The sequence below is a fragment of the Scophthalmus maximus genome, chromosome 11, assembly GCF_022379125.1.
Source record: "Scophthalmus maximus strain ysfricsl-2021 chromosome 11, ASM2237912v1, whole genome shotgun sequence".
In the NCBI taxonomy this organism is placed as follows: domain Eukaryota; kingdom Metazoa; phylum Chordata; class Actinopteri; order Pleuronectiformes; family Scophthalmidae; genus Scophthalmus; species Scophthalmus maximus.
The window spans coordinates 11,365,397-11,387,590 of NC_061525.1; the positions used below are offsets into that span (position 1 = coordinate 11,365,397).

Here is a 22,194-nt window from a genome sequence, read left to right on the forward strand (position 1 = left end):
TGCTCAGTGTCTTTTTGGTTTACTGTTTCACCACCATCGCAGTGTATTTTCAGCATTTTTTTTAAACTCCCGTAGGAAAAACACAACAACCACTAGAGGGTGTAGGTCGACACTTTCCCACGACAACATACGTCCTCAGGAGTGTGTGTGTGTGTGTGTGTGTGTGTGTGCGCGCGCGCGCGCGCGTGCGTGTGTGTGTGCACACGTATCAGGCGCCACCCCTCGCCTGTCAGACGGCGCTGAGGGTCCTCCCCGCCCCGCCAGCCCTCGTAGCTATGGAAACTCGTCGATGGCAACATCCACCAGTCTGCTCTGCCCCCATCCTCCTATACCTCTCGGAGGTGCCGAGCGTGAGCCACTGTGACCGACACACGAGACGCTGCAAGATGGCGATTGTGCGACTCGTGACTTGTTTTGTTCTGTACACGAGCCTGGGTAAGTTTTATGTATTTCTTTATGTATTTATTTATCTCTCCACGGCTGACGGTGAAGTTGGTGAGCGCAAAGCGGCACCGCGGCTGCCGCTGCTAACGTCGCCGCCAGACGCTAGCTTCGACAGACACGATGCTGATGGTCGTCAAGAGATCGTGTCCCCGTCGCGCTGTGCCGCGTCGATGCCATCGAGATGTCCATCGAGATGTCCATCGAGATGTCCATCTGTTCCCCCTCGCGCTCGTCAGCTGCGGCAGCATCCTTCGCGTTTTGACGCCTCTGTAGTTCAACGTGGCGGTGGTTCCCTGCACCGAGGGGAACCTCCGAGCGAGCGTCCACATCACCAACGCGTTGGCCGGTCGGGGGGGACATTCACTCAATGGGAAATCAAGCAACTGTTACTTTGAGCGACACCCGATGGCGAGGACAGAGGTCCTATCAGTGCTGACATGAAGGCGACGCAGTTCCAAAAAGAGAAATCTCAGATAACACGCGTCCACACTGTGTGCGCTTGTGAATCCGGATCATTCATTCGGAATATGTCGAATCTATTATGGGCAACACTTTCTGACGAGGCGGCAGCTGTAAAGGCTTGATCCGCTTCAACGAAGGGCTTAATTAATGGTTGATAAATCAGAGTCATTCGCAACAATTATTTTTTTATCAGCAGGATTTAACCTCCCGAGCAAACGTTTGTTTTCAGGCCCCTGCTGATCCCAGAGATACATCACACGGTGGTTTCATTGTAGGCTCAAAGAAGCACCCAGTGCTCTAGTGCTGAAATGAGCGGTCACCTCCATATGAATATTTGATAACTATCCAAGTGAACTGTCAGACTAACAGGTAGATAGAGAGAACAGTGTCAACATTCAGCGTTGCATGATCTGCAATTTGAGGGTCGATATTAGGGAGTACATGATTTCCGATTCCGATACATCATTAAATCTACTTCCTAAGATGTTGTTAGCAAACCCTTATGACAAAGAAATGTAATTGAGGCTTGATATGTTAATTTAACCATAAACTTTATCATAACTAACTATAAATAAAAAGAAAACACAAATGAGACCAAATATATAGAACTTGAATTAGGAAAATAAACATTTATTTAATTTATTTCATGTGAAATGTAAACATAAATGCACATCTCTTACTGCAATATTTATTCTGTACAGTAAAAGATTTTCAGTAAACGTAAGCGCTGATATGTCTGCGAAAGGCTCAAGTCGGCCGATATTATCGGCAAACCAACATATTTGTCGGGCTCTAGTGACGATGGGCCCATCTTGGTTTTGATAACGATTGTTACAATTCATTACTGGTACAACCAGTTGATCTCTGGTGAACCTGGGGCATCCTCGGGCCCCGGGGCTGTTGTCTGCCTGGTTGGTGATCCTGCCCCTGTTGACAGCTTGTCTGTTAAATCCTCCTCCAGCTTGGGGGGTTAAGGTTTAAATTCATTAGGATGAGCCCTCTAAGCCAGGTATGAGTCTAAGGTTAAAAAACATTATTGGAGGGTAATGGATTTCTTTTTTTCAAATCAGCATCGTTAAATGTTAATTGATAAGCAAAACTTAATTCAGTCATCTGTAAATAATTCATGATTACTAGAGTTCTTCAGCACTCCATCAAGTTTGGGTAGTAAATGTTAATGTGCAGTTTATTGTGTATTTAATAATGACATGACTTCTTCTGAGAATGAGTGGTCAGACTGTCCATTGAAGAGGTTTTACTTATGAATTATAAATAGAAGTGTCATACCAGAGGAGGATTATAATGTGGAAACATAAAGATGAGGATCTTTTTATCGGTTTACTCACACGAGTAACCAAAATAATTGCTGGTCATTTATCTGAATCCATCGAATAATCTATCAGTTGACTAATGGTTTCAGCTCTTCCACACTATCGGCCGTAACTAGTTAAACCCAGGGTTGAAATGTCATCTTTCTAACCAGCTGGCGTCCCGTCCTGTGTGGTGATTGATGGCGGTGGGCGGTGGTGTCGTCAGTGCAGCAGGTCGAGGGCATCAGTTGAAAATGTAGTCGGTCAGGGTTAGGTTGCATCTCATTGCGCCTGCCCCTTAAACAGCTGCTGGAGCTTTTGGTTGATCAGCGCGGCCGACGTGTTGCATCCACCCTGGTGTGCATTCGCTGTGAGGTCACACTGATGCTGCTGCTGCTGAGTGACAATCTAGGGAGTGGGTCGGTTTGCAGCGGGAAATTGCATCAGTAAGTGCTGAACGTTTGACCCAGATCGTCCCACAAGTGGGAATCAAATGACTAAGTGAAGGTTGACAGGCAGAGCTCACATTTATTGGATTGTTGACACTTCGTTGGTGCTGAAACAGGTCTGACCTTAGAGCTGAGAGGAGGAGCAGCATCTGTGTTTTTAGACTAATGATAATAGTCTAACCTTTAATTTTAGACAACCTTTAGGGCTGAACAGTGAGAATGAATCATAATTAGCTTCTTTTTTTTTAATTCATGCTTCACACTGTTTAAGTGGGACACACCATTGCATAAAGTTTAATTATTTGATTTAAATTAAAATCAACCCTTTTTCCCTCTTATTCTAATTCTGCTTTTGGAGCAAGATGTCAAAATATAGTGGAAAAATAAAAATAACTGCAAAAAAAGAAAACAAAAAAAGAAAAGAAAATTAAAATAGCTTGTTTTATCAGACCACCAGTCCAAAATCCAGAGAAAGGAAATCTTCACATTTGCAAATCTGGAACCAATGAATTAGATGTATTTTTTAAAATGACTGCCAGTTATTTAGTCATCATTAATTCACTTCTTGTTGACTAATGGTTGCAGCTCCAGTCAAATTTCAAACCCAAGACATGATTTGTACGGCTACATCATTCGAAATGATGAAGATAATGTTTGTTTTTTACACATTTACCCAAAGTACAGCCTCATACGTTTGGTGTCTTTAGTCATTACTTGGTGCATCGTGGGGACAGCGGGCTGCGGAGATTAAATCTATTGGAGCAGCATTATAGCTTCATCTTTAGTCTCCCTGGGATCCTGCAGCGTGGAGACTCTTTCTGCTCGAGCGTCATTGGAAAACACAAGAGCAAAACACAGATCATGTGTGCCTTTTCTTACATCTCCCACAATTATTTATGGCAACATGACTGTCTCCGTCTAATCTACTGGAGTGATTAATTGTTATTACACAGTCACTCCAGCATGCAGTGAATCCCACTGGCCGTCGGTCCTCGCTCCCGCTCCACGTTGCTCGCGGCTAAACTCTGCCTCCAGCATATTTACAGAGACTGCACTGGAATGTCTGGGAAAAGGGCTTTTTATAGATGCACTGGATCAACAACTTTTTGTTGAAGGGATGGGGATGAGTTTTTTTTTTTCCACATGTATAAGAGGATTGTAGAATGTAGCTATTTAAGAGTGTCTCTCTCTCAGAACAGGCTATAGACTCTGCATTGTCTCTGCATTACAATGACAGAGGGATTAAAAAACTAGCCTCTGTTCGCTTCCAGCAGGCGCTGAGATTATTTTCATAATTCGAAAATATTGTCTTCTCTCCAGCCTGCATTGTTTCACTGGGGGACCGAGCATGGCTGTATGAATGCTTTTATTCTAAGCCTGTATTAGTAATTAGCTACACATTGTCTTGTTAATTGACTGTGGTTAGTCTTTCCCACGGCCTGGTTTGGTTTAGTTTGGGTAGAGATGAGAAAAAAACATCCAGCAAATTGGGCAGTTGTTGTACTTATTGTGGATTTTTGTTAGTTATCCTTCTATATTATTAATGAGGCTCCTGTGACCTGCATCCACGGTATAATCTATTGTGTACTGCAAAAAATATAGACAGACACGTTTTTTACTTCCACCAAGGAGGTTATGTGATTAGTTTGGTTTGTTTGTCTGTTTGTTTGTGAGCAGGATTACTCAAATTGTTATGGACAGATTTACATTAAAACCTTTTATCAAAGAGGTGGTTGTCGGAATGGTAACAGGTGATTAAAATAGGGATCCAGATATGGATCCCGAAATTTTTTCTTCACTGTTGCGAGATAGGGGAAAAACTGCTCAGCCTTGGCGGAGGTCTGCGTTCTCTGAACCCCCTTGTGAGTTTATGTTTCAGACATTTTTGGCCAAATAGTTATGGGGCGGTGACATGCAACAAAGGTCGCCTCCAAGGACCTCTTATCAGTGTTCCAGAGTGCTTAACAAAAACAAATAGCCTCAAACTACAAATTAGTTTTTAATGCAGATTTGTTTGTTTTTTTGTAATGTGAAACTTTGCAGTGTTATTATAAAAGATTTTATCAGATTGCTTATAATTGCAAGAGCTGTTGTTTTTCTATTTTCTTCCTGAAAAACGAGTCCCGTCGATTTGCACGTCAACTCCACTCTGTTTTATATTCATATGTCAAGGGAGCATTTGCTGGACGAGCACACTTTTTGTGTCTCTCTGGATGTCCAGTCACAGTTGGGGTAAAAATAGCTCCTGATGCACAGGGTGGGAAAGTCAGCAACAGAGACGGAAGCTGAGACCTGGGAGTCAGATCTCATCAGCCTCCGCAGCTGAGCTTGTATGACCGGATGCTTTGGCAGGAGCCATGTTTACATCATTTTCAGGCCGAGCGTCAGCTATATGCTAGCTCCCCCTGGCTCCACGTCACCCTGCACATCTCAGGGTCACTCGTGTGCGAACAAGGCGCTTCGAATAGATACCTCAGAGTTGCTCAGAATGCCCCCGGGGCAAACAGGAGTGGATGCCCTGCTGCATTCAGAGCCTGCTGTGCTCAGAAGACTGTTATTGTCTTCTTTCAGCTTCATTTGAAACCCTTCATGTGACCCGACGGGGAAGGCTTTCATTACTCAGCATGAGTGCTGTTGGTTGCACGTATACCCAGCAATTACAACATTGGGAAGACACACAGACACAATGGGTGTAGGGTACCAACATGCTTATTTTTTTTTCTCTTTTAATCAAATACACTGTTTAATCACGTGTCTACATCTTAAATTGTAATTTTTAAGTTGTCCTAATTTAGAGTGGTTGACCCACCCCCCTCCAACTCACACATTTTCCACTTAAGTTGGCATTCTACTGGCCCAGTTTTTGCAAAACTTGTGAATTTTGCCTCTTGTCATTATAATCTGACATTTACAAAATAACACAGATTGCTTTAAGGAGTTCACTCGAGCAAGGGACTTGAAATAAGTATATGTCACGGGTTGGTTGAGCCATAGGGCATGATGCTGTAAGGATGTTGATGAAATATGTTTAAAATGTAAGCACGGTTCCACTCTTTTGTTCTTTCTGGTCCTCCAAATTCGTTTTGTTTGGGGATTTTGATAAATTATTTATTTCGCTGAACCTCAGTGTAATTTAGTGTCACGATTTAGTGAAGCAAGAAACTCTTGTATCTTGTAACGTCTTAGGGCATGTAGCTTTTGAACAGCAGTTTGGCCCAAATTTTTTGTAACTAAATGTATAAATTGCGTAATGCTTCACTGAGCCCATCTTTTTTTTTTCAATTAACAATATGGTTTAATAGCACACAATAACTAAAATATTGAGATGAAAGAAGAAAAGAGAAAAGAAACGGCACTTTGCTCTAATGGGTGGCACATGTTTGACTCAGAGGTGCATTTTCACCCACACACTAGAGAGAGCTACACATCTCTGACACACTGATGCAGATGATTATATTTGTTTTTGTCAAAATCATTATCACGCATACTCGCCCACATAGCACAGGATAAAGAGGCTGCATATGTTGTTCTATTTTGGTCATTTTTGTCACTGGAAGACCTGTTCTTTTCAGCATAACACTCGAAAGTTAAAACACTTGTGCATCATACAGTATAAAAATGAACTAAAATAGCAAACATAACTAAGATTACATTTTCAGAAATAATTAGAAAAGCCCTTGTTTATAAGTTATTTACATTTCCCATATATGTATGCATTTATTTTGTCATCGTTAAAATGATTGTTGGACAAATTTTATCAGAATAGACATTTTTGGAAATAGGCTTAATAAAAATTAAGTATATTAAAGTTCCCATATTTTGGCCATTTACAAGTTTATGATTTTAATTTGGGGTTCTAGTTGATTAGATTTACTTGCATTAATGATAATATGCATTGTCTCACTCTCTCACTCTGCTGCAGTGCTTCTTTTCACCCTCCATTTTATCCCTCGGCCCACCTCACAAAAAAGCATATTCTGCTCTGATTGGTCAGCCCACTCCTTTGTGATTGGTCTTCCCCTTAAAGCCTGTGTCAGAAAGGTCAAACCCCTCACCCAGAGGCTCCCATATCAGCTGTAAGCACTGCTGTTGCCATGGTAACAATAGCATTGGTTCTGCCATACCAATTTGAGACAAACTAGCTGGTAGGTGGTCATATGATGCGTTATGAGGGGGGGAGCCAGGAATGCAAATGAGGAGTTTCAGGCTCATCAGGAGCAGGGATGTCTGTGGGAGAGAAGGACATTGGCCTGTCTAACTCAGCAGAACTTTAACATGGAAAAAACCCCCAAAAAATAACCTTCGTGACACAACAAAGAACAGGGAAAATCCAGTTTATCTCAGCACAAAGGCTCGAGTCCTTCTTGATATTTGACTTATGAAGCGCTTTTGGCCTTTAGTCTCCAGTCACGGAATCAAAACCGCTGTGAACTGGAAAAAGTTCCTCGGTTGTGCTGTTTGCATGCATATTGTTACTGTCCTGCTGCATTGCCCTGAGGGCAATACACAGAGGGATGATGTATGAAAAGCCTCCTACACAGGCTCTTCAGTATTCATGGTAACACCCTCCAACATAGAGGCTGAGAAGCTGAAAGTCAGCACTTTAACCTCAGTCAATCCAAAGGCAGTGTGTTGGAGCAAAGTCCAAACAATAGAAATGTATCCACATATTTACTGATACCACTCTATTAATATTGTATTGTTGCAATTTGACATATAAAACCTGCTCTCTCTTACAATGGCCTGCTAAATTATTTACCACTTAACCACTGTGGGGGAACCAAATCAAATATTGTGGCCAGAATATATCTACTAGGAGTCTGTTTATACCCAAACACTGTAATGTGCAGTACGCATGTTCATTAAATATTAACATTATGGCCCCAGGTGTTAATCTTCTTTCACAGAAATGGGAATTAATTAATAAGATATGTTTGCCCTAAATCAAATCCCAATCCTCTCACTCTCTCTTAGTTTCTATATATATCTGTCTAATCCACTGTTTATTAGGCAACATGCCGAGTAGATAATGTCTGCTAATGCTCGTGAATGCTGTCAGCGCAACTCAGCGTTTACCGTCTTTCTTCCTTTTCCCCCCCCTCAGGCCAAATTCCATCATCAGTCGGAGTAACCCTCCGAACCACCGACAAGATCGTGTGGGCAAATGAGTTTGAGCGTAAGTTGCTGGAAAATGACTTTAACCTATTTGGCCAACGTAGATTTGCTCTTCCTGATTTGGGTTCTTGTTCTGCTGCTCGCATGTGTTCTGCTTCTTCCTTCACAGCCATTGAACTGACCTGTTTGATAGAGTCCATCTCAACAAACAACCCGAGGATTGAGTGGAAAAAGATTAAAAATGGCATCCCCAGTTATGTGTACTTCCAAAACAAGATAGCAGGTAAACTCTCTCTCTCTCTCTCTATTAGCAGACCACAGAATTTCAAAGCAGCGTCTCAGGACTCAAAGCTTAGACGAATGAATGGTACCTTGAAGGAACTTGGCAGTGAATTCTGTTTCTTGCTCTGTGAAGTCACGCTCTGTATTTGAATGAGCGATTGTAAAGTGTTTTTGCCCCCTCTCTCTTTGTGAAGGGGACTTGGAGCAGAGAGCTCAGCTCAGAGAGCCGGCCAACATTCTGATCTTCAACGCCACTCGCTCAGACACCGCAGAGTACCGCTGCGAGGTGGCCGCCATCGACGATCAAAGGGACTTTGATGAGATACTTATTAGTCTTGCAGTGAGAGGTATGGTGGGCGAGCACGGATGACTTCATTTACATCCTTGTGGGTTAACAGACGAACAGAAAATTATACTGCACTTTAGAAATAAAAAATAATTGCTGTGGAGAGAGGGGAATGGAATCAATTTTTCTCATCTAACTCTCAACAAGAAACCAAATAAGTGTATCCCCTGAAATGTTGGACTTTTCCTTTATGTCATCATTGTAAAAGTGTTTCATTTGGGTATTTTATGCATCAGCTGCTAAATCTCAGTCAGTTTTTGTCTTGCCCCGTAGATGTGGTAAACCTGTTGTTGATTGATGTTTGCACGTCTGTGTGCAGTGAAACCCGTTGTACCACGGTGCAGCGTGCCAGAGGCCGTCACAGTGGGAACATCGACGGAGCTGCGATGTCTGGAGAACGAGGGCTTCCCTGCTCCTCAGTACCGCTGGTTCCACAACAACGAGGAGCTTCCTCAGGATGCCAAAAACAGCCTGAAATTTGTCAACTCGTCATACAGCATCAACCCTGACACTGGAGGCCTGGTAAGAAAGACAAACATACAGCCTTCCCTGTTATTGGTATTTGGTACATGACTTTTTAAATTTAGAACTCACTATCAGTAAAAGCATGAAAACAAGAAACATTAATATCCCTCAGTGATAGAATCAGTCTCAGTCAAACGGGAGGAAGTGGCTGGCTGACCTGTTTGTGGATGGGACTGTTCAGCATCAAGAATATTTAATGGGAGCTTATCTAATGTAAATGTGAACAGCTTAATCCAAATGAACCCGTTACCATCGTATGACTAATAGCAGCATTAATCCATGTGTGTAAAGATAGCCCACGAGGAATCTAAATCAAAAACTTGCTTGTCGTATGAAAGGAGGATAGTGTCGCCTCCAAAGCCAAGGTGATTTGATGTGTTTACGGTTCACTTCAAAAACGTAATAACCGGGTAAAAGTCTTACATGAGGCAGAAAATCAAATTCACATTACTGAACACATTTCAGGTCCATGTCATAAAATGTAACAGACAATCAGTGACGTATGGATTTATTCACAGGTAGACACTTTTAAGCATTTTGTTGACAATGCAGCTGTGTCAATTTACCGAAAAAAATTCATAAAATGTCCCCTCAGAAATTTCGAAGGGTGAAGAAGGACGACGCAGGCGAGTACTACTGCCAGGCAAAGAACGATGCAGGACATGCACAGTGTCCCCCACAAATGATGGAAGTCTGTGAGTGACAAGAGCGTCTGTGCAGAGAGATGCACTGAGGTTGTTTCTGAGACGTCCTGAGAAAAAGATGTACCCTGTTCATTTCTGTTGTATGTTCGTGGACAGCACTTGAACCAAAATCCAAACTCAATCAATACTCAATCAAAAATATTTAGGCCCAATTTTAAGATTTATGTATTTTAATTGCATATAAGATTTCCATTAATTTGGATTATACAGATTTAACATAAACAAACTAATAAATGTAATGTGATTTCAAACAAATTGGATTCATTGATTATAAAAATATTAATTTGGTTATTGTGTATTTTAAAACACATTGAGTTTAAATGCCATAAATTTCAGTCTTGCTTGTTTAATTTATGTTTGACTGACACATTAAATGTATTAGTTTGTTTAGGTTGAATCTGTGTAATTCAAATGGATGGAAATTTTTGATGCAATTAAAATACATAAATCTTAAACATTACTTTACATTACAAACAACTTGACATTAAGTACAAGGGGGGAACATCGGCAGTAGAGTGCATAGCTGTCTCCACAGTTTCACAGTTATTTATTGAAATTTTGTTCACATTTTTTAACTAATGAACAAAGTATTTGTGGTAAAGTGTGTATTGACAGAATGTCTTTTAACCATTATAGTCCGAAAATCTTGCATATATTGTTTTGATTTTGTTTACAGTGTGTTCTACAACACTAAGACTTCAGATGTAAACTGTTTTCATAACTGATAATTTATTGTTGTTTGATTAATCATACAGTACATACAATATCAAAATAAGTATCTATTTTTCATCCATCACAAGATTCAGAGCCCATAGTTTTATTTAACACGGCCAAAAGTTATTTTTTTCATAACGATATAAAATGTTCAAGCTATCAAGCTAGCAGCAAATGTTTAATACATTTCCTGAAACTGTTTGATTATCAAATCATTTTGAAATCATAAATCAAAAAGTAAGAATTTTCAGCATCTAATAAAATAAATATATACAAGAACAAAAATCATAAAACTCAACTGTTGTAAGTTAAAATGACAGGCCCTGATATGGCTCAGGCCAACTGAATCTGTTACGACATCCTCTGTGTTCTGTTGCAGATGATGTCGACATACTTGGGATTTTCCTCAAGTGCTTTGGTGCCGTGATCGTTTTCTTCTGTTTGGCTGCTTGCCTTTGTCATTACCTTCGACGTGGATGCTTCCACAAAAAAGGCCACAATGAAAATAAGTGAGTATGAACTACATCTCTGAAGATGGAAGATGCAACACCGCGTGTTATTCTACTGTTAATTCCACACTGTCAAGGATTTTTGTTTTATTTTTATCACTCTATTTATTTCAGCTACAATTGGCCAGCACAGAGTGATGCTGTTGACTATGGCGATGCAGATGAGGTAAACAAAACCAGTAAAACATTCACAGTGTGTATTGCATATTACATTATAGGAAACTGTTAAAGCAGATGTGCACATGCAATTTTTCTGATTCTTATTTTTCCACAGGGTCATTTTCGCCACAAGAGTTCATTCATTATTTGAAAACTGAGACAGAGGATAAGATGGAACACAAGACACAAGACAAAAGCAAAAACTATTGAGGCTCACTTGCAACAATGAAGCTCCAGATAGTAAAGTTTGAGGTGTAACATGGCACATTACTCTCTGAGCACATATAAATCAAATCAATTTGCCAAAGTAATTTCATTTTGTGGCACCGTTTTTATGGTATTTATAACTGAGCAGCATTTTGTTATTTTGTTGTTAGTATTTATTTCCATTTGTAACATTGGATTTTCACATCTGATTTAGTTTTATTTTTGGTAATGTTACAGTATTTATTTTTAAATCTTATAAAACCATTTCAAAGCCGTGATATTTGATCCACGGTGTCACCAGAAAAGATGCTGGAAGCTACCTTCCTTTGTCCCTGTTTTTTGGACAAATCCTCTTTTATAACTCTCTAATTTTTTACTGTGTTCTCTGAAATTGTTTTACAAAACTTCACATGGTCTTTGTTCATGAGATAAATATGTCTTCAGTTTGTTTCACGTGGGGACAAGCAGAAACTTGTTTTTGTATATACTGTCATTATACAGACAATAGGTAGCAGACTGCAAAAGGCTCAGACTGATATGGCACAATTTATTAGCCTTTATTATATTTACGGACAATAACAAGTGTGTACAAGTACAGATTAACCCTTGAATTTGAAAACCATATATCCAACTATGCTGCAAATTCATTATGGACTATAAAGGGTGGTGAAGTATGATTTTAAGAGTGCTGTTTCTGTTTATAAGTGACCTTCTGTACTTAACTAATTATTTTGTGAGTATTGGACATATTGTCCAGTTTTGACTCAGTATTTAATGTACATAAATATATACATTTTTGGAACTTTTAATTTTCATACATTGCACTCCATACTTATTGTAAATATGGCAATAAAACTGTTTGTTGGAAATAAATTTACAGTATTCACCGTTCAGTGTGTTAATGCAATGACCCTGTCAGTACCAGTATATCATTTCAAACATTTGTGTTAATGATTTGTGTAACAACTCAGGAACTGTTGTAAGACGTCCACTGTTCGTTTGATATTAATGCTACATATTCATGTTATTTTGTTACTATTAAATTCAACTGAACTGTAAGACTGTTTTGACGACTCAAATGTTCTTTTGTGAACAGATAATGTTGGTTTTAATGCGACTTGATTTTCACAAATGATTAAAAATATATTCATGCAGAGGGAAGTGACGATGTAAAAAAAACGATTTACTTTGAAGAAAAATTAAGTCTTTATTATGTGAATTCTATCACTTTTATGCACAGTAATTGCAGCATTAACAACTTTGTTATTAATGAGTGTACACCCACAGATGACTTCTGGTGAAAGAAATATTCAGACCCTTAAACTGAGTAGTAAAGATCTACTATATATATACACACACACATACACACACCAAGTAAAAATACTTAAAAAATTAAATAACATGGAAATACTCAACTAAAATAAAAGGTATCTAATACTGGTGAGTACATTTACTCAAGTATTTGTTTTTAAGTGCAATTGTGAGATACCAGAGAGGGGAGAAAGGAGAGAGAGAAAGGCGTGTGGGGAAGAGAGTGGGAGAAAGAAGAGACCAAGACCAGGAAATGTCATGCAACTGTTGTATTAAAGTTCTGCTGACTGGTTGTTATAATGACTCTTATAATAGTGACACTTATTAATAATAACAGCAGCAACAATAGCAACATCTGTTGATAGTTAGCCATTGTAATACTAATACTGACAATAAAGAATAGAGTGGAATTGTCCTGTATAATGGTGAGCACCTTTTACGTTTCATCATTTGTATCCTATATGTTTGACGATAATTAATAATTTCGGTCCTTTTGTAGAAATAAAACCATGGATTATAAGGACGCCGGTGTTAACCAGTAAAAAGAAGAAAGCAATGAACAATACTACGAAGCCCCAGACATGACGTGGGGAATAAAATAATAAATTGTGGCCACAATATTTTAATTTGTGGGTTTGTTTAAATATCATGTCATCCCATCTTATGATCTCAACATCCTGTTAAAATGCCTCTCGGTAATAACGATTCCTTGCAATACCAGGCTTTTTAGAATGTCTTTGTGACTCATTCCCAGCCAAAATACAATTCAACCAAATGATCTCTGTCCGTGACTGCAGCTTTAGCTTGCTCTCTAAATGGGGTACTGGCTCATGTGCCCCACACATTTTTTTGGAATGTCATGTCTCCGTAGATTTCAATTGAATATTGTAAAACAAAAAGAAAAGAAAAAAAAGGTCCACACTTCCGGTCCGGGACGCCAGTCTCCTTCGTTTTATGTTGAAAAACTCCACCCGGAAGTGGTAGCGCGGAAGCAGGTGGCGCACATCCTGGTCGTTTGACAACACTCGCCGTTTTTTCTGTCAAGAGAAAAACAAACATGTAATGTCTGTTCTCGCTGCGACGGTTGTGTCCGTGTGAGACTCGTGTCCTGACTCTCGGGACGGAGCAGACAAACTACAGGACTCATTGTTTTTGCTAATGGACGCGTTGCTGTGCGTTTTCCCTCTGCCGTCGTTCTGCGCGTTAGCCTCGTCGGCGGAGATGAGTGCGGCCATGTAGCTGATGTGGAGCTCTGCTGTGCAACAACCTCCGACTTGTCCCAGCTGCGAGTGTGTGAGCCCCGAGAGGAAGAAGAACCACAGGCCTCCTCTGCTGCCCACTTGGAAACACTGAGCAGTGTGTGTGTGTTGTTGTTGTTGTTGTTGTCGTCGTCGTCGTTGTTGTTGTTGTCATTCGCTAACGCGCCGCAGAGGGAGGGAGACACGCGTGACGGTACAATGAGTTTCTTCAGTTTCGGACAAAGTGCAGAGATCGACGTGGTGCTGACCGACGCCGAGACGAGGAAGAAGGCCGAGCACAAGACCGAGGACGGGAAGAAGGACAAGTACTTTCTGTTCTACGACGGCGAGACCGTCGGTGGGAAGGTGAACGTGACGCTGAAGAACCCCGGCAAGAGGCTGGAGCACCAGGGCGTCAAAGTCGAGTTCGTTGGCCAAATAGGTATGAACATAATAATCCCCACATGTTGACATTTACACACCTCACGGCCTAGAGACCCTGGTGGTTTCCTTCAAAGTACAACAGGTGACAGTGGTGGAAGAAGTATTCTGTGTGTTATTGAAGTGTTGACAATTATAATAAACTATATGACTCAAGGTGCTCTGCATGAAGCATATATATGCAACATATTCAGACAAAAATGGATGTTTACAAAAGACAAGTGATATTACAGCTGCAACCATTATCATCAGAACAACAATCAGCAGCTATTTTAACTGTCCATTCAATCGTTTTACCTCTTGGAGTCATTTTATTAAGGAAATATGCCAAAGTTCTGTTGTGTCAGCTTCTTTCTTCTTCCTCAATCTTCATATTAGTAATGTGTTAACAACTGTATTTGGCAACGCTAGCACATAATATTTAGAATCAAGAAGTCACCATTTAACAGTATGAAATTTTGAAGACAGAGACTTAGTGTTACAAATAAAAATAATGCATTTACCCATAATTGTAACAGAAAATAAAAAGCAAAGGTAAAAGACAATAAATAAATCCGACTGATTCTTAAAATTGTCTCAGTACAAGGTTAAATATGTAAAATCTTTATGATGGATTTCTCTTATTTTGCTTGTTTCTTGTTTCGGTGACGTCCTTCTTTTCTAGAGCTGTATTACGACAGAGGAAACCATCATGAGTTTGTTTCCCTGGTGAAAGATCTTGCGAGACCTGGTGAAATAACTCAGTCGCAGACCTTCGACTTTGAGTTCACTCACGTTGAGAAGCCCTACGAGTCCTACACAGGCCAGAATGTCAAGCTACGGTACGTTCGATCATTCACTCCACTTCACAGGCAGTGAAATTGTGTCACTCTTTAACCTACCTGTCACATGGCGTCATTAAAACTGAGCATAGCACTTGTTGCAGGTATATTTAACTGGGAGTACACATTGTAATTTTATGGTTCAGATGTGATAATGCAGGAGCAGTAATGTTCACGGTCTCTGTTTGACCAATTTGCAGATATTTTCTTCGTGCCACAGTGGTCCGAAGACTAAATGACATCAGCAAGGAGATGGACATCGTGGTCCACACACTGAGCACTTACCCCGAACTCAACTCCTCCATCAAAATGGAGGTTGGAATTGAAGATTGTCTCCACATCGAGTTTGAGTATAACAAATCCAAGTAAGAGTTGTGAACATCTGTAGATTGGCTTTTATTTTTTTTCACTCTATCAAATTGACCGTCTAAGTTGTTGTTGGCTATTTTTCTTTTCGATCAAATTGTTTCAATTCATAAGATTCAGACAGAATCAGCCATGGAGTTTGGGGCCCTAACTGACAGTTATTTTTTGTTATTATTTAATAATTATTCAGTTAATTACTTAATGGTCAATAAAACCTCAGCAAAAAGGTTTCAAGCCCAAGGTTTCGTCTTAAAGCGTCTTGTTATTTCTGACCAAAGATATTCAGTCTACTGCCGTAGAAGACAAAGAAAACCAGGAAATATTCAAGCTTTAAACACTGATTTTGTTGACATTGAATAAATGATTTTCACAAAAGCTGTAGATTTAAAAACAAAAAACCCTCCAAAATGTATTAATCTACCAGCTGTGGTGTAAAGCGTCCCAACACTCACACAATTCAATACCATTCTGATTTTTGACAGGTACCATCTGAAAGATGTAATTGTGGGAAAAATCTATTTCCTGCTGGTGAGGATTAAGATCAAGCACATGGAGATTGACATAATCAAACGTGAGACAACCGGCACCGGCCCGAGTGTTTACCATGAAAACGACACTATTGCCAAGTACGAGATCATGGACGGCGCTCCGGTCAGGGGTAAACCACACTTATTTAGTTTAAGTTATTATCAGCATAAAACCTCTTCTTCTTCTTCTTCACTAAAGATCGATATCATCCGACCTGTTACCATGCATTTCATATTTCAGGGGAATCCATTCCCATCCGATTATTTCTGGCTGGCTATGATCTGACTCCCACCATGCGAGACATCAACAAGAAGTTCTCTGTGCGCTACTACCTGAACCTGGTGCTGATCGATGAGGAGGAGAGACGCTACTTCAAACAGCAGGTCAGATAATGATGAAAGGGAAACCGGCCTATGTTATGCTCAGTGATGTTTACAGGTATTTTAATTAACCGAATTTTCCCCTAATGTGGCACTAATGTGCGTTTAGAAACATCCATGATTTTACTGACTGTAAATTGTTACATTTCTGCTGGAGAAAACTTATTGCGTGTCCATGTCTAATACCCAAAGGTTGAGTTTATCCAGGGCACAGACCCAAGATACAAACATCCAATAAAAAACTGGACATTAAACAGTCTTTACTCTGCCAGTCCAAAGTCTGTGTGATGTGAGATTGAGATGATGTGTGAACAGATAAAGGGCTGAAAACAGCTGACACCAAACAGAATGTTTTTTATATTTCTATAGTAATTGACCAATAGCAGAGTAGCAACTGATTTCACAGTATTTTATATAATTCCCCAAATAACCTGTTTCTTGTTTGGTCAACAAAATGTCAGAAAAATCCAGTATTCTTCCCAACTTCCCAAATCCCAGTGTGACGTCTTCGAAAGGATTATGTGCGATCAACAGTGCAAAACCAAAACGCACTGATTTTACCATCATAAAAGAATAATACACCACAAAATGTTGCACTATTTTCTCAAAAAAGTACTCAAAATGATTATTAGATTAGTCGTCGATTGATTATTCAGATAATTGACAATTTGTTCCAGCTCTAATACGTACCGTAGATTCTACCAGGATCTCAACTCAAAAGTAACTTAAAAACGTTCTAACTTTTTTAAAAAACAAATACAAAACCTTTAATAAAAAAACTACCAAAAACATAAGTAACATAGAGGTTTTTTTTTAAGGTAGTCATTGACGAGCAAACAAAGGTTACTAATATGCTCTATATTTTTCACGGATAAGTCGATGTTCAGTAACATTAATATCACCAGTGCACGTAGACATAAAGCACAAAGTCGGAAGACCTTGGTTATCACATCCTCTTGTCCTTCGACAGGAAATCACACTGTGGAGGAAAGGTGACGTGGTGAGGAAGAGCATGTCTCACCAGGCCGCCATCGCCTCTCAGAGGTTCGAGGGCTCGGCCGCGTCAGAGAGCGCGCTGGAACAAGCTGCAAAGGAGGAGAGCGGGTAAGAGTCGCTGACTTCCTCTCCCCTCGCACAAGACTCATCGGCGTCTGCGTTGGAGTAGCGAAGGTAACCGTCGACTGAACAACATCTCGTCAAGCGGCTGTTTTATTAGCTGGTAAAAAAGGAGGAAGAAGGGAGACCGACATACAGTATGTGACCGATGAAACCATTGAAACGCAAGAGGCATTCAAGGGGGTGTCGGGCTGCTGGTCTTGACCTTCATCATTCATTTTTTTCTTCATAGGAATCAAACTAATCACCTGTCACAATGTCCACTGTGTGAAATGTTTCATGTGAAATTTTCGTGGATTTGTAAGCCTTTTGTTTGTAACATTCTCACGTTTTTTGGGGGGGGGATACATTTCATCTCTTTATTAACGCAACTGAATTGTCATGAATTTCCATCGAAATACATCTCCGACATTCCACGTTTAGTGAATGCATAGCTAACATTGTTAGATGGTGCAGACATCTGAGATAACTTTGCACCGCTATATCTTGCTGAACACATTTTTTTCTTTTTGGGTCCGTGTCGTGTGCTTGCATAAAAAAGTTGTAAGTGGAAGTGGGAAGTGGAATCTTTTTCTTTTTTGACCTTTTTATTTGTTCAAAGTATTATGCCACACATTGAGTTAAAAACCTGTGAATAAGACCAGATAAACCCTGTTTCCCTGTTCCAGCGTGTGTACACTGATTATACAGTACACAGTGCCACAAAATGACCGTTCATGCTCATATGCTTTACCTCAGCATTCCAGCGGTGTTAGGAAAGAGTGTCCAAGTGTTTGATAATATGAAGTCCTCTTTAACCCTTTTTATTAGACTTGGAATTTGTGCCTAAGTGTATCAAGCAAATGAAATCCTCCTGCCTCTAACATAATTTTAGTCTTTTAACCAGAGAAAAGTTACTGTAGAACTATATCTTTTGCAAATGCTAATGACTTACTCCTTGTCCCCAAAAGTCAAATAAATTGATGCCAAATGGGAAAAGAAACTCAGACTTTGTGCTGATTTTGTTGAAGAAATTGGTGTTTATATTGTTAACCTGAACGGACAGGGTGGACAAAATAAACATCCCATGAAAAAGGAGATGAATTTCAGGATGACATCGTGCTAACATTTTCTACAGTACACAGGGTTGTGTTGTTATTTTGAGCCATGCAACACTGTATGACAGTATATCTTCCATTTTGTGGTGAGGCCCTGAATTATGAACCATTTACAGAATTTTCAAACTTGCTTATTTTCATCAACAGTTGTTTCAGTGGGGTTTATTTTCAAAAGCAAAAATACTGATCTGACTGATGATTTTTTTTATAATTCTCTATGATTCCAAGTTGAAAATCAATTGGCTTTGGATTGTTTAAAAACAGACATCTTGGTCTCTGAGTTTATGATGGCTAAAAGTAAATATAATTTCTGACACTTTAATTGACCAAACAGTTAATCAAGAAAATAATAAGATGATGCACTTTTTTAAAAAATATATTTGTGTGAACTAATGATGACACGTACAATGATAATCCCTTGCATCTGCTTCCAGCTACATCATATAGTATCATAAAGCATTTCTTCAGTGTTCATAAATGGCTTATTAATGCTAAATGTAATGTTTTTAGTGATCTAACATTAAACAACACTCAATCTGGTTCTGTGTCATCCAGACGAAGGTAAGAACGGCATGGGAGGCGTCATCTGACAAAAAGACATTTAATAATATTTATGAACAAGAAACAAAACTTTATAGTATTTTACACTGACGACTCTGCATAAACTCTGGGCAGATGCTATAACAGGTTCCAGTTTCACAGTGGCTCTTTGTCCTCCAAACTCAGGACAAAGTCAAACTCCTCTGCAGAAAGAAAAACAAGACTTGACTTTGTAATAAGATTAAACATTAAAGTACAACTGCACGGCGTGTTTCTCTACGTACCAGTGGTGAGGGGCTGGACAGAGAGCCTGGCCCTTGTAAAAAGGGCCATGTCCTTCAGAGGCCCTCCCTTGGCGCGATGCTGCAGGTGGTAGTTTTTGAGCTCAGACAGGGGAAGATAACGCTTCGTCATTCTTTGATACTGGACATCTACCTGAGAGAGGAGAAGACAAGTTCAACCTCCAGGCTTGTTATCGGTACTTGAGGAACAAAGTCAAGTTAGATATATTTGTAAAGCACATTAAAAACACCAGGGTTGAGGCAAAGTGATCTACAATCATGGCAAAGGAAAAGCAATTAGTGGTGCAATGACAGAACGCAACATACTTCTGTGGTTGCAATAGCTAATGTTTCTATTGTTTTACCATGCTCCACTTTGGGTTGTCAGGTTTGCTGGTTGCATCATAATGGACATCTTTCTTGTCGAACTGAGTGTGGTCCACATACGCTTCCTTCACAATCTAAAAGGGACACATGGCTGAATATCATTTCCTGGCTGTAGCTTTGTTTACATTATTCAAATATGCTCAGTGGGAGAGAGAGAGAGTGACTTACCTCCATGATTCCTGCGATCCCTGGTTCCTTGCAGTTGCTGTGGTAAAAGAAAGCCACTTGCCCTTCTTTCATCTGCCTCATAAAATTGCGTGCCTGCAGATGACGGATAATTTTTGAGAGACAAACTTTGAGAAAATTGAATTCATTCTGTTCTTGAGAAAAAGAATATGACCAAGGCAGGTGAGAAAGAGATGGATTTTTGAGAGCCGATACTGATACAGATTATTAGGGAGAGAAAAAATTCTGTTGCAAATATATGTGTAGTTTTTAATAATTGCCAAACATAAGTACACATCATTTCTGTATTGTTTATGCTGGAAAATAAATGTTTTCATATCAGCGAACATAAATCCTGACGCTGATACTGACTCATATCAGCACATATCATTAGCCAACCCATAAATCTGTTGGGTTACAGACAAAAAGCCTTTTCTGTGGTTTTGTGCTGACCCCTTGTCTCATGTACAGATTCAGTTTTCGTTGCTCTACCTGATAATTGCGGACGCCATCCCAGCAGCTGGTCTGATCAGGAGCAGCCTTCAGATCCTCGATCCCAAACTGTCGAATGAACCAGAAGCATCAGAGGAGAGGAGCGGCCCACAACGACAACAACAACAACAACAACAACAACAACTACAGGCGGAGCTGATGGGGCCGTCACTGCTCCGTACCTTCAGGTCGAGCCCATTCTCGAAGCGACTCTCGGGCTCAGACTTCATCAGCCAGCGACAGTGCTGTGGAGAAGCAGGTGACTCTGAACTCTCCTCTTTCCCTCCAGTCTCAGCAGCAGCTGCAGCCTTCCTCCTCCTACCACCAGAGGAGCTCGTTTCCCCTTCGGCGGCACCTTTGTCTGTGTCGTTGAGCCAATGATGATCTTCAGTCATTAGAGAACAAACTCATCAGACAGGAAGTTTTAACTCTGATGATTTCATTTGCTCACCTGTCTTTGCAGATCTTTTAGCCACTCTGGCCCTTTTCTTGGGTGGCATCTTTCAAAGACTATAAGAAAAGATAGTGTTTCACATATGATGCACCATCCATACTGGGCTTGGGTGATATGATGATATGTATATAATTGTCCACCATCGAATATGTTCTTCCCCACGATTAATAGTCTCTCTTTGAGGCAATACTTAAGTTCCTCTATTTCTTCAGGTATTTATTTTGCTACACAAGTCAAAGACAGATATTACTGCTGGTCATTTTATCCAATAACAATTTCTCAACTTAATCAACGAGAGTAAGATTTAAGAGCTTATTGATAACTGAATGAAAACCATGTTACTCCTTCACTGGTTTGCTCACTAGCGTCCAGCTCCTGAAGGCATCATCAGACATGGCAGAGATAAGAGAGATTACAGCCGGAGCCTCAAGTGCTCTACACACACCTGAGCAACACAGACCGTAAAGTACACGATCCTTCCACACTTCGGCAACACTGCACGCTACACAACACCTACCTGTGTCTACGCAGGGTCTCAGGTGAAGTGGTCAACGATCAAAACCCGCCGAACAATTCACAAACATGTGACGGCAACATTTTTTAAGGTCGTACTTAATCTAGCAACAACAACAACTCCTGTCGGTTATGCTACCGTTGGTTTGATGGTTGGGGGTCGTCAACCTGGTTTTCGGGGGGTGATAGCTGCAGCGGAGTTTTATACACGTTAATAAGTATCTGACTACGCTAAGAAGAACATCACAGACTGCGACTGCAGCCAAAATCAGCCTCCACTTCGAATTTAAGTTTCGTGTATACACGAAGCATTACGGTAACGGCGGGTATTTCACAATAAAAGTTTGCATAACAGTATGCGCTCTGTATATTTAACATTTTACTTTGAAAACCGGAAATAACTTACCCTGCATGTCAGCTCGCTCTCGGGCGTTTCGGTTTCAGTGCATCTACCACACAGGCTAGAATACGGGCGCACTCCAAATTGAGGGGTCTGCTGGTTCGCCGATGTCACAATGCAGCAAGTGAGACAGGACTTTGACAACAAGTATTCTCTAAATTCCCACAGTCCTGAACAGTACACTGCGGGTTAAGGCGGAGCTTGCAAGTGACGTGAGGAGGTGGGCGGGGCTGGATGGCCTCAAACTGCGTACGTGTGTGGAGAATAAACATGATTATTTTAGCATTAGCCTGATTAGTTGAATCACAAAAGACTGCCATTAACGACTACATCTGGAAAACAAGTTTCATAAATACTGTTTGAGTAACTTCCTTGAAATATTCAGAGAGCACTCACGAGGAAGCTACACCCAGGCCAAACTATAGACTGTATGATATG

General features: G+C 40.3%; 3 protein-coding genes across 6 annotated transcripts; 2 read left to right on the forward strand and 1 right to left on the reverse strand.

The window, feature by feature from the left end:
* Nucleotides 1-244: 244 nt before the first annotated feature.
* jam3a (junctional adhesion molecule 3a) lies at nucleotides 245-12,285 on the forward strand. The gene is made up of 9 exons (XM_035623845.2): nucleotides 245-435; nucleotides 7,770-7,841; nucleotides 7,950-8,063; nucleotides 8,257-8,409; nucleotides 8,728-8,930; nucleotides 9,529-9,628; nucleotides 10,731-10,860; nucleotides 10,975-11,026; nucleotides 11,135-12,285. The coding sequence occupies exons 1-9, from the start codon at nucleotides 276-278 to the stop codon at nucleotides 11,168-11,170; spliced, it is 1,020 nt and encodes a 339-aa protein (XP_035479738.1). The 5' UTR covers nucleotides 245-275; the 3' UTR covers nucleotides 11,171-12,285.
* Nucleotides 12,286-13,504: 1,219 nt separating this feature from the next.
* Nucleotides 13,505-18,409, forward strand: LOC118299137 (vacuolar protein sorting-associated protein 26B-like). Its single transcript, XM_035622603.2, has 6 exons — nucleotides 13,505-14,217; nucleotides 14,881-15,037; nucleotides 15,238-15,402; nucleotides 15,886-16,061; nucleotides 16,172-16,314; nucleotides 17,282-18,409. The coding sequence occupies exons 1-6, from the start codon at nucleotides 13,995-13,997 to the stop codon at nucleotides 17,417-17,419; spliced, it is 1,002 nt and encodes a 333-aa protein (XP_035478496.1). The 5' UTR covers nucleotides 13,505-13,994; the 3' UTR covers nucleotides 17,420-18,409.
* A 702-nt stretch (nucleotides 18,410-19,111) lies between these two features.
* thyn1 (thymocyte nuclear protein 1) lies at nucleotides 19,112-21,882 on the reverse strand. Of its 4 annotated transcripts, none has more exons than XM_035622608.2 (8): nucleotides 21,763-21,882; nucleotides 20,841-20,899; nucleotides 20,572-20,750; nucleotides 20,390-20,458; nucleotides 19,901-19,993; nucleotides 19,711-19,806; nucleotides 19,349-19,499; nucleotides 19,112-19,267 (listed from the first exon to the last, which is right to left on the reverse strand). In XM_035622608.2, exons 2-8 carry the CDS (start codon nucleotides 20,887-20,889, stop codon nucleotides 19,221-19,223), a joined length of 684 nt encoding a protein of 227 aa, XP_035478501.1. In that variant the 5' UTR covers nucleotides 20,890-20,899; nucleotides 21,763-21,882; the 3' UTR covers nucleotides 19,112-19,220. The 4 variants fall into 4 exon arrangements, with proteins under 4 accessions (XP_035478501.1, XP_035478498.1, XP_035478497.1 ...); XM_035622605.2 differs by lacking the exon at nucleotides 21,763-21,882 and adding an exon at nucleotides 21,496-21,645; XM_035622604.2 differs by lacking the exon at nucleotides 21,763-21,882 and adding an exon at nucleotides 21,361-21,645.
* Nucleotides 21,883-22,194: the final 312 nt, after the last annotated feature.

Coding starts and splice junctions, on each gene's coding strand:
- LOC118299137 (XM_035622603.2), top strand. CDS start 13,995: ATGAGTTTCTTCAGTTTCGGACAAAGTGCAGAGATCGACGTGGTGCTG. Junction 14,218..14,880: donor CGAGTTCGTTGGCCAAATAG/GTATGAACATAA, acceptor CTTCTTTTCTAG/AGCTGTATTACGACAGAGGA. Junction 16,315..17,281: donor GACGCTACTTCAAACAGCAG/GTCAGATAATGA, acceptor GTCCTTCGACAG/GAAATCACACTGTGGAGGAA.
- thyn1 (XM_035622608.2), bottom strand. CDS start 20,889: ATGCCACCCAAGAAAAGGGCCAGAGTGGCTAAAAGATCTGCAAAGACA. Junction 19,994..20,389: donor ATGGCGTCCGCAATTATCAG/GTAGAGCAACGA, acceptor CGTCATCTGCAG/GCACGCAATTTTATGAGGCA. Junction 19,268..19,348: donor TGTCCAGCCCCTCACCACTG/GTACGTAGAGAA, acceptor TTCTTTCTGCAG/AGGAGTTTGACTTTGTCCTG.
- jam3a (XM_035623845.2), top strand. CDS start 276: ATGGAAACTCGTCGATGGCAACATCCACCAGTCTGCTCTGCCCCCATC. Junction 7,842..7,949: donor GTGGGCAAATGAGTTTGAGC/GTAAGTTGCTGG, acceptor CTTCCTTCACAG/CCATTGAACTGACCTGTTTG. Junction 11,027..11,134: donor ACTATGGCGATGCAGATGAG/GTAAACAAAACC, acceptor ATTTTTCCACAG/GGTCATTTTCGCCACAAGAG.